This window comes from Dermacentor silvarum, chromosome 6 (genome assembly GCF_013339745.2).
Source record: "Dermacentor silvarum isolate Dsil-2018 chromosome 6, BIME_Dsil_1.4, whole genome shotgun sequence".
NCBI lineage: Eukaryota > Metazoa > Arthropoda > Arachnida > Ixodida > Ixodidae > Dermacentor > Dermacentor silvarum.
Genome location: NC_051159.1, coordinates 151,260,917 through 151,275,384, shown reverse-complemented (window position 1 = coordinate 151,275,384; position 14,468 = coordinate 151,260,917). Strand labels below are relative to the sequence as shown.

Genomic DNA, 14,468 nt, shown 5'->3' with positions numbered 1-14,468 from the left:
GGTTTTCATTTATTTAGTGACCACAGGGACCATGGCCTTACGGTCGCTACGGTGCACCGCCATAGGTGTACGGCAAAGGTTGGCACGTTCTTCATAAACACGTCATCAACGCCGCGCGCGTTCGGTCCGAACGCGGGCAAAACGCCGCCGCCGTCGGCAACAGTAGTGCGCGTTGTTTGTGTGACCGCACACAACCGCTGTCAAAACGCTGGCTACGTGACGGAACAGGTAAACGCCGTTTTCGACACTCCTAGGGGAGAGGCGGGCGAGACCCTAGAGAGAGTCGGCGGCACAGGCGGCAGAGGCCAACAGGGCTGCGCGCATGTGCCGCAGAGGAAGAGCGGGCACGCACACGCACAGTCTAGGGTGCCTCGATGCCTTCCTCGCCCACCGCTCCCCTTCCACTGGGAAGTCGCGTTTGCTCTCCGCTGTGCGTTCGCTCCCCGTGTAAGCGCGCGTCCCTCGCCCTCGCGCGCTTTCACTCGCACATACAGCATGCGGCAAATGAGAGTTTCTTTTTATTGTGATAGCAATTATATGGACACTTCAACAGGATTTCTGCCGTCGCCGTTGCCTTGAGGTTACGTATAAAGTCCAAGGGTGATCGTCGCCGTGCGCCGTCTGCGCGAGTGGAAGCGCGCCGGGCGCGCGCGCTATCACGGAGAGCGAACGCACAGCGGAAAGCAAACGCGACCGTGGCGCGAAAGGCCGTGGGGGTATGGGAGGGAGGGAGGGAGGCGGGGCGACGCTGTGCTGCTTCACCAAATGCTTATCTTGCAACCGGGCGCAACGGGAACTGGTCACTCAATCTCCCACGCGAAAGCAAGAAAGCGGGAAGGCAGCGCGGGATGGAAGGGGAGGGTGCAGCTTCCCTGCCAACAACTACTCCTCTGCACAACTCCTCTGCTCTTTGCCCGGCGGTGGCGGTCGCCCACACCGTCTCTTATCTCCACACGGCTCTGATCTTTGTATGCGCTGTGCATTCGCCGCTCAGTTTCCGTTGAAGCGCTAGACCGCGCGAACCTTCGCCCGCTGCGGCGGCTGCGCTTGCTGCCAGCGTTTTTACAGTCGTTGTCTGCGGTCATTCAGTGTGATCTATTCATGTTTGCTTGTGCGCGCTGACACTACGATTGTGAATTCAGTTATTAAGCGAATGTGTCCAAGTTTATGCAGCCGATAAAACTACTATCTACTATCCCTACTCCGAATAGCTCTCTACTAATTTGCTATCGCAATCGATGCTTCGCCTTTCGGGCGAAACTGCGACATTTTTTCTATTGTCGGACGCGACCATCGCAGAGTGAGCCCTTAACAGCTTCGCTGTAAAAAGAAAGGTAACAAAGAAAAGTTTCCAAAAAAAAGCGAGTTCCAAGTCAAGGTTAATTCACTCCGAGGCCTTCGATGTTTACGGCATCGTAGACGACATTTGGGCCGAGGTAAACCAATATTGGAAGTCAGTCACGCAGTCGCCAGGGCTGGAAGCTCCGGGTTAGCTTAAGTTTTTATCTTGGCAGAAACCATATTTAGCCGGTTACTGAAGATCATAGAACAATGGCAAAGTCTTCGTGCACAGAAACACACCCGATTTGACTATAACCGTGGCGTCTTTAGCGATGTGCAGTAACGTGGTACGTAAACATACATAATGCCGGAGTACTGCGACTTGTAGTAATTATTTTAGTTTTGCACCGGATTCTTTATAAATAAATGAAATTCTTTCATTCGAATTTTCCATATTGATCTAGACCTTCTGAATGCAAGAGCTATACTCGTGAGATAAATCATCCAACGTCCTGGTTAGTTGCTTGGTTCTTTAAAGTTTCCAGTATAGTTGCGGAGCCGTGACTTGATTCAACACATTCGGTGCAGCGTTCCATAAAGGGTTCTGCACATGGGAGTCTCCAATCACGTGAAGAATCCACTGCGCCAATGCAGAGGCACTGGTGAGCACAAGAGGCAGCTGATGCGTCCTGTAGCAGTCACCCCGGGATATTACGCCAGCCAGGAACCACACGTGATGGTCAAAAGTACACTGCAGTGGCCCACCAGAGTCACCCTGTGCACGAAAAGAAAGATAACGTGCAGCTGTCATCCACAAAAAGATCCGCAAAAATTATTTTTGCACTTGAGATATGTCGATAGATTGATATGGTTTAGCTTCCCAGCGCAGCACATAGCATGAGGGATACTTATCACATACGGCAGCACGGGAGACTTACACGCAAGAACAACACAGCTGCTGGTAGCATCGTAGGAGCTGTGTTCAACCTTATGCACAAGAAAGGTTGTGGTTAACATATACATATATATATATATATATATATATATATATATATATATTCATCACTAAGAAGATATCGCGGTGATGTCGCTGCCTTCGTCGTCCTAAATGCATGAACTTTGACACGCAGGAGTTCATTATTCGTGGGTAATATGCTGGAGATATTATTTTAGTTCCTGAAACTCCGAACTCATTCTACGCATCTTTGGAGTGCAAGATACCAACAGCATGGTCTGAGAACAGCTATACAGCAAATTTTACTATCACTTGCATGCCTTTGCCAAAGGTACTCCGTCGGCGGCAGAAACACCAGCACGTTGTCCGCGGACAAGTCCTCTTACGCGGGCAGTGGCACTGATACTTTTGATAAAGACTACATACGAAGGCGTCGACTGACAGGAGAAGCAGCTATGACCTTCGGGTAACAAATGCCAAAATTTTACGTTGAACTGCGCGTTATGCAGGAGATTCCGACTCACAAAACAGGCTCCTTGCTGTTTTCCCAGTTGGCCAGCACACATCATGCCCTCTGCAACAGCCCTTTCACCGACGAAACGGGCGCAGTATTCGGGTTGTAGTACAGGCATAGGAACATACCTAAGCGTCCTTGGCTGAGTGCCATCATCTGAAAGTACAGTACATTGAATGCGGCATCCTCTTGCTATAGCAGTTTTCCACTAGTTTCCTACTATCAGTAACACCATCGTACACGCATTCGAGAGAGGACGCCTCAATCATATGAAAAACACACACACATTACTCACACCACACAATACGCATTACATTAACAGGGTCCCAGGCTACCCCACTTGCCAACAGTGCGGGGCCTATCCATCAAATAAACCCACCTTGTGGGAGTGCCCTGCAAACTCGATCTTCAGAAAGACATTACTTTCTAAATTACCACACAACCAGCGTACTGGCAGCTGGGAGGAGTAGACCACTCCCCCACGAAAATTGGAAAACATATAGTGGCCGCTTCTCGTACAGCACGTCAAGAACGTGCTGGGCCAGGAGGCATGAGCCTACCAGGAGGCCCGGACTTGGGCTTTAGTTCCTTGGGGCTAATAAATTTTATTTCTCTCTATCTCCTATCAGAACGTGTTCGAGCTATTCAACGTATATGACAGATTAACTAATCGAATACGCACAAGCCGCCCCTGGAAAATTCGGCTGCAACCTGAGAGCGTTCATTTTTGTGAATGTACGTCGACCTTGTGGATATTCGCAGGAGTTCACTCCATTACTATAATACGAGCACATCGTTTGAATGCTTTGTGTCTTCTAAAACGTGCTTTGCAAATTATCTCATAAAGTCTAAGACGAGGTTCTAATACAATCTGGCCCTAGATGTCGCAGAACTTATGGACATTGCCCAACAAAGGGGCCCTCATGCAATTAAACTCCCAAGTGCTACTTCGGCACCGGAGTCGGTAAGGCAATGAACTTGCTGAAACCCAGACAAGAGCAGCCTTGCTTGATGGCACCGTAGTACACATTGCCCTTTTCAAAAACTGATACTAACTCCCTGCCTGCTCATCTGATACGCAGCTTCACATCCGATCGTTGGGCACAACCATACCGTCATCATCGACGTCTGCATAAGTTCGACACTAAAATTAGTTCGTGCCTGCCACCTAATCTGAAAGGCTGCGACACAGGTTTGGTGCTTAGAATAGGACCGGCGCACCTCATCAGCTGAGAACAGCCCTGATTACGACCACTCCCATATGCCTACACGCAAGAGAAAGAGAGATAGACTGGCATCTTATATGGCAACCATCAACGCCAGATTATTCTCGGAGTGCTTATAAGTTTTTTTTCTCTCTCTCTATTTGTATCATCATCATGCTGCACGCCTTTTTCGTTTCTCTTTTCCTCTTTCCCCTCTCGGATTTCTATAAATAAAGCCATCTCTCAGTTCAAATTTTTTCTCTCTTTTTTTGCGCTTGGGTTTCCACTTGGCATAACGTCGTAACGGAGCTAAATATAAGCGTACAGGCCCTTTTCATGGAGATACTGCAACAATGACTTATAAAACGTGTTGTCCATAGTCCATATTTCATAGTCTTCTATTACTGTTCAATTTCACACCTTGAAGAACACTTTCACGAATTGTCTTTGTCCCAGGACACGTCCAAAGTAGATGGTGAGCATCCGCTGCAGATGCAGGAGCAGAGCACTTCGGACACTGGACAATGTCTTCGTGTGGTTGACCCCTGTTCAATTCCACTCCTTTAGGCACACTTCCTTTTGAATGATGATATCTCGTGAACAAGCACTGCGTTGTACCTATCTAGGTGACTTCCATTCTAAGATAAGCAATAGGACATGTTTTATCACCTACTCTTCAAGAAATCTCTTAGCTTTGGCGACGCTTAGTAACCAGGCTAAATTTGCACCTAAGTGGTTGCACCTATAAGTCATCAAGGCTTGGCATCATTATACATAAAATTCTGACTTGCGAAAGGTGCGTGCTAACAGCGATAGCGTCGTGAGACTTCGTACTTCTTTTGTAAGAGTGGCATTATAACGTGAAGAGTAATTTAACACGCTCGAATTACAGGAGAGTCATCTAGCGCGCGTAGGCAAGCGCATTCGTCTCACTTTGTATTCCCGATCCAGTGATCACGCAGTAGGCGCCGACGAAGTCTGCGTTTTGAGAAGGCAAGCAGAGCGGAGTAACGCGAGACAGTATTTCCACGCCGTGCATCGTCTGTTCAATGTGCAGAAGTGCGACATCGCGTGACACTCCATTATAGAAGTGGTAGTGTATCTGGAACAAAAATTAATAGCATGAGAAAAATGCGCCGCATTTAGAGCATGTTGTACGTCGACACAAGTATAGGCAGTGGAGATACATGGGCACAATCTTTCTTTTTCGCATGGGTTGCCACACAATGAAATGAAGGAACAAAATTAAACGCATGCAGACCTCTTTCATGCAGATACTGCAGATATTACTTATAATTGATTTCCTTATAAATGTCCCTTTATAAATGATTTTCTGTATATACGCGTTATTTGAGTAACGCGTGGTGTCCCAGATATTGTCCAAAGCCGTTGATGCGCATGCGAGGCAAGCGCAGAAGACCAAGACTTTAGATATGGTCTTCAGACGGTGGTCTTCTAACATAAGTGACTGCTGCTATAAAGCCGGTGCAATCAACTGTAAGGCAGCTATCGTTTCACTGCTCTTTCCAAACCATCATATCTCTTAATAGAAATTCTTCAGTTCTTTCATGTATCATGCAACACCAAAATATTGTTTTTATAGTTTTTATAGTTATGAAACGCTCATCTCTCACAGTCATTGTTGTTTAGTAGCGTATTATTATCTGTAATTCCTGTAAAATGTTTAGAACCAAAGATTCTATTATACAGCATTTTTAGATGTCTATAACTTCGAATGTGTCTTTTCTTTATATATATGCGGCCCTCAGTGATATCGTACCGCGGAGAAAACTTTAATGAGGGAACTACACTCAGCATGCTCTGAATGCAGCTGATGCAAACTTTGGCTATTGCTCGTCTTAAGGCAAGAACTTAGGCATGAAAATAAAGAACATGTGGAAACGAATGAATATGCGCAACACGGTAAAAACGAACTTCAGCGTACTGTGAGGACAACGAGAGGACACTGAAAAGGGCGCCTTTTTGGCTGCTTCTTTTGTTGTTGTTTTTTTGTTAGAATAGATTTGTTTTGTTAGAATATAGTTTCCTAAGCTTCATCTACCAACAGGTGGGCTTTGTCTGCTTTGCAGACCATATTAAAGCAGTGGCTAAGAACGTCGATTCAAGTACAAACTACCACTTTCTCATGTCGCCGATATCGCAAGATACTGTTTTTAAGTTTTCTAGTTTAAAATATAGGTTTCATTTGCTTTGTATAGGTAACATATATTTCCAAACAGTCTCGTCTTGGAATGACATAGCGGATGCCACATTTCTTAGAACGGGGCAAGTCACCGACCTACCTTTCCTGTCAAGGAATGGATCTAAGAGCAATAGAACATCTTGCTGAATGTTGCGTAACAAGTAGTGGGCCACCGTGGTACTTTGACGCTGATGCTTTCGCTAAAAGTATCACTAAAAGTCATCGTTCAAGGATGCTTTCTCATAGCTGTGTGAGCCATAAGTGAGAAAATGCGAACGTTTTCTCTGAGGGACGTGCTTCCCTGAACAATCGTAGGCTTGGCAACACCGATCTTACCGCATCCGGAGAGAGGACTTCGGCTTCAGGCCTCGTGTAGTTGCTGTGGTTCCCATGAAGAATAATGGCGATTTCGCTTGGTGTGATGCCACTGAATGGATTATAAAAGTTGTATGAAAATTCATACATGCGACTGAAGATACGACAGTGGTAGCGCGAGTGTAAATATAGGGTTCTAGAGCGAATACCATATCGCAATTGCACATATAACTAGTGTCAAATTTGTTGAAGAAATTGGGAGGAGGCGGATATATCTAAATTATCTAGAATTTGATAAATTATTGTTGAATCCGCGATATAAAACACCTTGAAAATCCCAATGAAAAAAGAACATCAAATATATGAACATCCATATATGAGTTACGCTCGTGATGCCACAGATACACAGACAGACTTGAGGCAATTGATTGCTTCATATGCAGTGCTTATTGAGTGATGGAAGAAAAATTACCTGCTGCTGTGACCAACGGCCGTAACCCCCTCGCCCAAGACGAACACTTAATTAAGCACATTCTGGGGCAGAATGCAGGTCATGAGCACTCGTAGTTCCCAAGTGGTCTCCTTCCCGATTACAGAGCGTGCATAAAGCTGCTTAGCTTCGGTCATGTGACATGGCCGATGGCTGCAAGGTAACAGTAGATTGCTTCTTCTTTTTTCATGGCATTTATTTCAGCTCATAAACTGACATTTGCAAGTAACATCCCGTGGTGAAATCATGCAGCAACAAAAACTGCAGTGCACTTTAGCGTCACGTTTTCACTTGGGGGAGGAGGAGGGGAAGGGGATGTCTTGCGATGTCACGGCTTTTCAACCGTTGTGATGTATAATGAGCCGTTAGTCTCATATTTGATGGTGAGTCTGTACGCACCCCGGTGCATATGTATTGAATAAAAAAGATCACGAAGGATAGAAATGACAGCAAGGGTTAACATTTGCGTTGCGGAGTCCATTTAAGGGATCACTACCTAGGGTAGTTGGTTCACATTCGGGGAAGATCCAGCTCCATCGGGACCAAGACAAGAGAACAGAAGTACCCAGGAATCGCGCTACCTTGTAAATGAGCGGTATAGTCCTTTTTATTTCTTTTCTCTCCATTTCCGGGCCGACTTCTCTACATTTTCCAATCAATAAACAACTTCACTTCTCTTTTCTCCGGCCTTCGTCCCAATCTCGCTGCATTCTAAAATTGAATAGAAATAATTCCAGGGTTTTACGTATCAAAACCATGATTCGATTACGAGGCACGCCTTAGTGGACTACTCCGATTAATTTTGGTCACCTGGTGTCTTTTAACGCATACCCAATGCACGGTACACGAACGTTTTTGCATTCCCGCCCCCATTGTAATGCAACCGCCGCGGCAGGGATCGAACCCGGGACCTTGTGCTCAGCGACACAACGCCGCAGCCATTGAGCTGCCACGGCGGGTACGCTGTGTTCTCAACAAGTACATCAACGCCGTCAGAGCTATATGCGGGCAAGTTATCATCACGAAAGCCAATCACCTGTCTACGCAGTGCGCCGCAGTCACTACCCACTGGTGGCTCAGCAATGTGCCGCCGCAGAAGTGGTTGCCGATACGCCTTCCAGGAAGGATTCGCCTCAGGGCCACGTTCCATTCGAACACGCCGGCGTCAACGGGTGCTCCCCCAATGATGCGGCTTGTGACCGGAGGATTGAACAGGCCACAGTCTCGACAAAGAGAAATGCACAAATGCAGGAGTGTTTCACGAATCGAAGTAGCTGCACGCATATAATACAGCTAGCTATGTTTGTTTGTTCGTTCGTTCGTTGTTGTTTGTTTGTTTGTTTGTTTGTTTGTTTGTTTGTTTGTTTGTTTGTTTGTTTGTTTGTTTGTTTGTTTGTTTGTTTGTTTGTTTTGTATGTTTTGACGTATTGGTGAGTGTTACCAGCAAAATGTAATTTTATTGTTGACATGCCATAGGCTTCTACAGAGACTTACTCATCTACGCTGCAATGGAAATGACAGAACTTGAAGCAATCGCAATTCAGCCTCAGCGAGCGACCGAGCTGCGTAAGTATTTTATTCGCGGACATGAACGTGGTCAGGCACCTTGTACTAGTGCGATGAGAACGTTCCCGCAAGAACACTGGGCCTTGGGAGGCAAGTACTTTGGCTCGTCGAACGCAGGTTTCCGAGTACATTACATGAGGAGAAGGATGAAAAAAACTTTTATTTAAACCAGCTGTTTAGTTGGCTGGGCCTAGGCCTCCATTACACCAATTTTTTTTTTTTCTTGAAGCGAAAGCTTCATTACGCTACCTCGGGTAGCCGTCGGCGACTCAACACTTTTCACCTTAAGAGCTAGAGGTCAAACCACAAGAGAATATTAAGGCGCGTTTATAGTCCGACGTTATCGGCACGCGGGCGAGCGTCATCAGACGCCGGGCGCGTCGGAGCGCATTGGCCGCGCGTCCGGTTACGTTGGCGGCGCCAGTACGTCGAACCATCGGTTGAACTATAGCCGCTGTTGTTCTCGCCAACGTGACCTAACGTGTGCGCGCGTTCACGCTACGTCGGACTAAATTTAGGCCTTTACGGAGCCCTGAAAGGAGACATTGCCACCGTTGCCCGAGTAGAGTTGGGCCCGGCTGCGAGTTGCAACCAAGTCTCACTACTTTACTGATCACCGCAGTGTCTTCATGGGCATAAAAAATGATGAATAAACGCTGGATTTATTGCAAACATGTCTGTATACATTGCGAAACCACACCTCGGCCACAGCTCGACAATGGGCCTAGCCAGGGCAGTGCAGCTTTCGCTATCATCCAGGGTTAACCAAAGCTAAACCACGCCAATTTTGTAAGTGGCCTGTGTAAGCCTGTTTTGTAAGTGGTCACACTCAGGACCGTCTACGATTGCAAGCATATTTTAAAGCAGCTGGGCAACTGAACCATGCGCAGCCACTGTAGAATGTGCAGGCCGTCAGGCTATGCCTTGTCCCGTTCCGCTGCGCCCACAAAAATTTGGAGCACTTTGCAGCTGTCTCACCACTCAGAAAAGGTGAGAACAATATGGCTATGGCTTTCATTGCGCATATTCGTGTGCCTATAAAGAAAGCATTATATCTACGACAAGTTAAAAAAAAGAGAGGGAAAAAATGAGTAGTTTGCTGCAACGCAGTTTAACCGTATGCGCCTGCGGTTACATCACAGCAGAGGTTGACGCTTGGTCAAGGCTGTAGAAGTGCGATGATAATCCGTGTGCGTCAACGTTGCACATCGGTGCTACGGCGTTTGTTGTGTTGTTTACATATAACTGCTCCTGTGTGTCTTAAGTTTCCAGCGTGCGTGATGATAGCCTCATTGGAAGGCTGCTATTCAGAATGGTGCGAAATTTAAGAAATAAACCTGTTATCGCGCACCTTAGCACCCGTTAGATTCAAAGGCTGTGCACATAATGAATAAAACTGCCACACTGTTTGACTGCACAATGTTCGCGCTCAGGAACTGAGTGATTAGGCACGTCTCGTATAGATCAGTAATACATATAACCGAGAAATTTTGCCTTTAGGAAGCTCTCACGAAATATACATGCTGCGGAACAATCACAACAAGAAAGGATAATACGATTAATAACACTTACTAGTTTGGGCTTGCTGGAAAGCGTTACTCAGGTATAGATACCAAAGGCCGAAAGCAGCCAGCGTTATTCGACTCATTGCCAGCGACACCGGACATGTCGCTCCACAGTTAGGGAACGAACATTCGTTTTCTACGACGCCACCATTCCGTTTCCGTTATTTCTGCTCACGCACCCTTTTTTTTTTTTCTTGCGCACGTTGCCACAGAAAAAGAAACCGTCGGGGCCAAGGTCGGCATGTAGAAAAGCCTGTAACAGGATATTAAAACGAATGAGAAGGCTCAAGAGTAAGCTGACGGTGGCGAAGCAGAGGGAGTTGGTGTGCCGCTGCTTTTCTGAGCAAAAAGCTTACAAAATTCGTCGTGAGTCGGGCGCAGCTGGGTCGCCGTTTTTGTATACGGAAGCTGAAAACGTGCCGCGAATGGTCGGTCTTAATGCTGGCGGAAGAAATACACGTGGCAATAAAGAGAGATATGGTAGCGTGGGAGGACACAGTTCTCAAGTGCTAAGACATGCCTTGAGTTTCTGGGGGAATGGGCCCCTCCTAAAGAAACTGAGGTAAACCTACAGCAACGCATTACACTTTTTGGATTGTGCAGCCATTATGAGCAACAGGACGTGAATACAGCGGCCCCTTCAGAGCTCGAAATGCTCACAAATGCAGCAAGAAAAAAAAAAAAAGCACCTTCATCCGGCAAACAATCTTCAACAGGCTGGGTATTTTGTCGGAAAGGAGAAGCACGCTATTTCGTGCACTTAGTTTTTCCAACAAAATGCGGACTATAATGGCCACTTAGAGCATATAAGAAGCTCTATAAAATAAGGGGGGTGTGGCGCAAGGTTAAAATTAGCGGTAGAAATAGGAGGATGCAGAAAGAGCGCATTGTGTGGTGTTCTATCTCTTCTTATTTCGTCCGGTCATTTCAACCTTGCGCCACACATCCTGCTTAAGCTATGTACCAACTAGCCCAACATTATACTCTGATAAGATCTGTAAACTTTCGCGCCACAACAACAACCCGTATTTATCTAGGAAACTTTATTTACTTACGTTTTTTTCCTCCTCGCACCAAAAGTTCTAACGTCCTACGAAAAACCAAGTCGAGCTTTTCTGTGCTAGTTTGTAAAGTCATTATCTTTACACTGTTTCATTGTTCATAGACGAGTAACACGCGAGATGTCTAGGCTACGCACATGGTATTTGTATTTATAAGCGTGCTGTTTGCATTCGTAATAAAGCGATTGCAACTAACTTCACAAATTTTCCGTCATCGCATTTTGTAAAGCTGCTGTGTAATACATTAATGCTAATGAATCCTTACCATCGACAACTAAGCAAAAACAGTGAATTTATCGTGCATCGCTACGCGAGTCATGGTATTCCCTACCAATAAATAAGTTGTCAGCTTGTGAATTGAGGCTTTGCCGTATCATTCAGGGTAATGTCATAGTTATGACACACGATATTACGTTTTAGTGATCAGAAATGGCCGAACAAGGAATGTGAGCAGACGTTTCGACAAGGGGAGTTGTCTGCGTCAAGGCCAGTTACGTAACTTTGTGCACATGCCACGCAACGTAATATATCAACAACAGAGAAGTAGGCAGCAAGATAGAGACTCCGCATGATCAACCGTGGCTGAACAAGAGATGTCTCTAAAACCAACGTTTCGACAAGTCCCCTTGTACAAACGTTGACGCCTAAGACATCTCTTGTTCAGCCACAGTTGATCATGCGGAGTCTCTATCTTGTTGCGTATACCTCTTTCTTGTTGATATATTACGTTGTGTGGCATGTGCACAAAGTTACGTAACTGATGTAATTAAGCGCTTGCAACCCGTTGTATAACAACACGGTTGCACGCACATTGTCAGTGTGCTCTTTCTGATGAAATTTATAGAACTGCGATGCCTGACCTTCCGCGGGAATAAGTTAATCAAAATTTTAAATGCGAAGCATTTCTTTGCGAACATTTGCCACTTTGACAGTATCTATCTATCTATCTATTTAGCCGCCTACGTCTTGGTGCTCTCATGGTCGTTTCGTTAACTTGGTAGGTATCAAAATTGGCATAGTATGATAAGCGTGTATGACGAACATAAATGGTAGATCATGACATGAATATCATGACATGTGTGTCATGCAGGTCAAAAAACAGTCGCCTACGTCTTGGTGCTCTCATGGTCGTTTCGTTAATTAGGTATCTGCCAAAATTTGCATAGTATGACAAGAATGTATGACGAACATAAATGGCAGGTCATGACATAAATGCCATAACATGTGTCATGTAAGTAATGAAACAGCCCTCTACGTCTTGGTGCTCTCATGGTCGTTTTGCTAACTTGGTATGTCACTAGAATGGGTGCGGACATCTTTACTGAGTGAAGGAAACACTGAACGATAATGGTAAAAGTCATAGTCATGAGCATGACTCACCAAGAATGACAAGGACTCAGCGAAAAACTATTAACACTCAAAAACCACTGAAATGGGTTCGGACGTGCGCACTAAGTGAAGGAAACACTAAAGGATGATGGTAGAAGTCATAGTCATAAGCATGACTCAGCAAAAATTACAATGACTCAGCGAAAAAAAGATTAACACTCAAAAACCCCTGGAATGGGTTCAGATGTGGGCACTAAGGGAAGGAAACACTAAAGGAGGATGGTAGAAGTCGTAGCCATAAGCATGACTCAGCAAACATGACAATGACTCAGTGAAAAAAGGATAACACTCAAGAACCACTGAACTGGGTTCGGACATAAATGATAGGTCATGTCATGACATACGTGTCATGTAGGTAATAAAACAGCCGCCTACGCTTCGGTGCTCCCATGGTCGTTTCGTTAACTTTGATCCCCGCACACCGCTTCGCACAACATCGATTCCTACATGGCGTGGGATGTGCCGGCTTTTTTATAAAGATTTTTTTTATTTTACTTAATGAGAATATATCTGCAGTTCGCGCCTACTTAAGCAAAAAAAAAAAATGGCAGCACCAAAAAACAAATTGGGAGTGTGCGCCCTTCAGGCCCCTTCTACTGACGTCACTGCCTAGTAAACATGTCACTGCGCTTAAAATGGACAAAACCACGCTAAAGGAGGGCATAGAAGGCAAGTACCGTGGTAGCTTCCTTCACAAAATTATATTTACCGTGTGCTCAAAATCTATAAATAATTTTATATAGGTTCTTCAGACAGCATATTAAGTCATCACGCATTTCACAAATGTTGCTGATTGAAAATTGGGCATGTTGAAGTGTAGGTATCATGCGACTCTATGCGACTCTCAATGCTAAGAAGGAGCAGTGTCTAAGAAGATAGAGCAGTTTACTGAAAATCTACAGATAATCGTACACTGTCTCATTTTTATAAGGAATTATGGCATGGCTTCTAAAAAAAAGGAGCTCACGCCATCTTCTTCCTTTCAGAAGTGATAGCACTTATTTGTCTGAAATTCTCGATGTTGTGCCTTCAGTTTCCACTGCGCGAAATTCGTGTCTGTCACTGTTATCAAAAGCAGGGGACAAAAGAGGATTGGGTTTTGAGATAAGGTGTATTTCGAACAGATTACCGTTTAGCCAGCATAGCTATGAGTGTTTTTGTATGTTCATGTTGCGGCTTAAAATAACATGCTTCAGTTTATGTGTCGAGAACAGTGCATATGTGTCCTTAGATCATTTATGATCGCAATGCGTATTATCTCATTAAGTAAACGTGGTTGGTGAGAATGAAATGTCACCTCATTATATTGTCCCAGAAGGCGAAAAAGGAGGGAGCGTGACGGAATAAATTGAAGTAAAGAAATGTCGGCCCCGCACGTGATCATGTCGCAGTAAATTTAGGTGTCTCCCACCGCCGCTCTCAGCCATCTCAGCCCGCGCTCTGCCAAAAAGACACCAGGTGCGGCAGCAAGGTGCCGCAGCCGCACTTGCAGTCTGCAACGAAGAAAATACGTTACGTTCAAAGAAGCAACCGAAGTTGCAAAAGAATATCGGTAGAAAATACGCGCATGCAGAGCGGTTATTAAAGCACCAAAACAAGTGCGCATTGATTAAAACCTGCTGGGAGCCAAACACACAAGGTCGAGTCGGTCGAGCGCTGGATAAAGCCGACACTTAAGAGAAACTGGAGAGAAAAAAGTAGCAACGAGGTGGCTCCACGGATAGTTGGCTCGCGACAGCTGGCTTCATGACTTTAGGCTCCCCGCTTGTTTCTTCCTCCATGGCCACGTAGCGTGGGCTTATGTAACTATGCCGAGGTGCGCCTTCAGTGTCATGGAACAAAAATGCAGAGAAAGAAACGCAATCGCGTGAAAGAAGCGGGCTCGCCATGGGAGCACTGGAGTGTTTTGCCAACGTGTATTTAT

General features: G+C 45.5%; 1 protein-coding gene across 1 annotated transcript; it reads right to left on the bottom strand.

The window, feature by feature from the left end:
* Positions 1 to 1,433: 1,433 nt before the first annotated feature.
* On the bottom strand, positions 1,434 to 5,052 carry LOC119455183 (brain-specific serine protease 4). Its single transcript, XM_037716621.2, has 3 exons — positions 4,889 to 5,052; positions 2,761 to 2,906; positions 1,434 to 2,056 (listed from the first exon to the last, which is right to left on the bottom strand). The coding sequence occupies exons 1-3, from the start codon at positions 4,992 to 4,994 to the stop codon at positions 1,814 to 1,816; spliced, it is 495 nt and encodes a 164-aa protein (XP_037572549.2). The 5' UTR covers positions 4,995 to 5,052; the 3' UTR covers positions 1,434 to 1,813.
* Between the last annotated feature and the right edge of the window lie 9,416 nt (positions 5,053 to 14,468).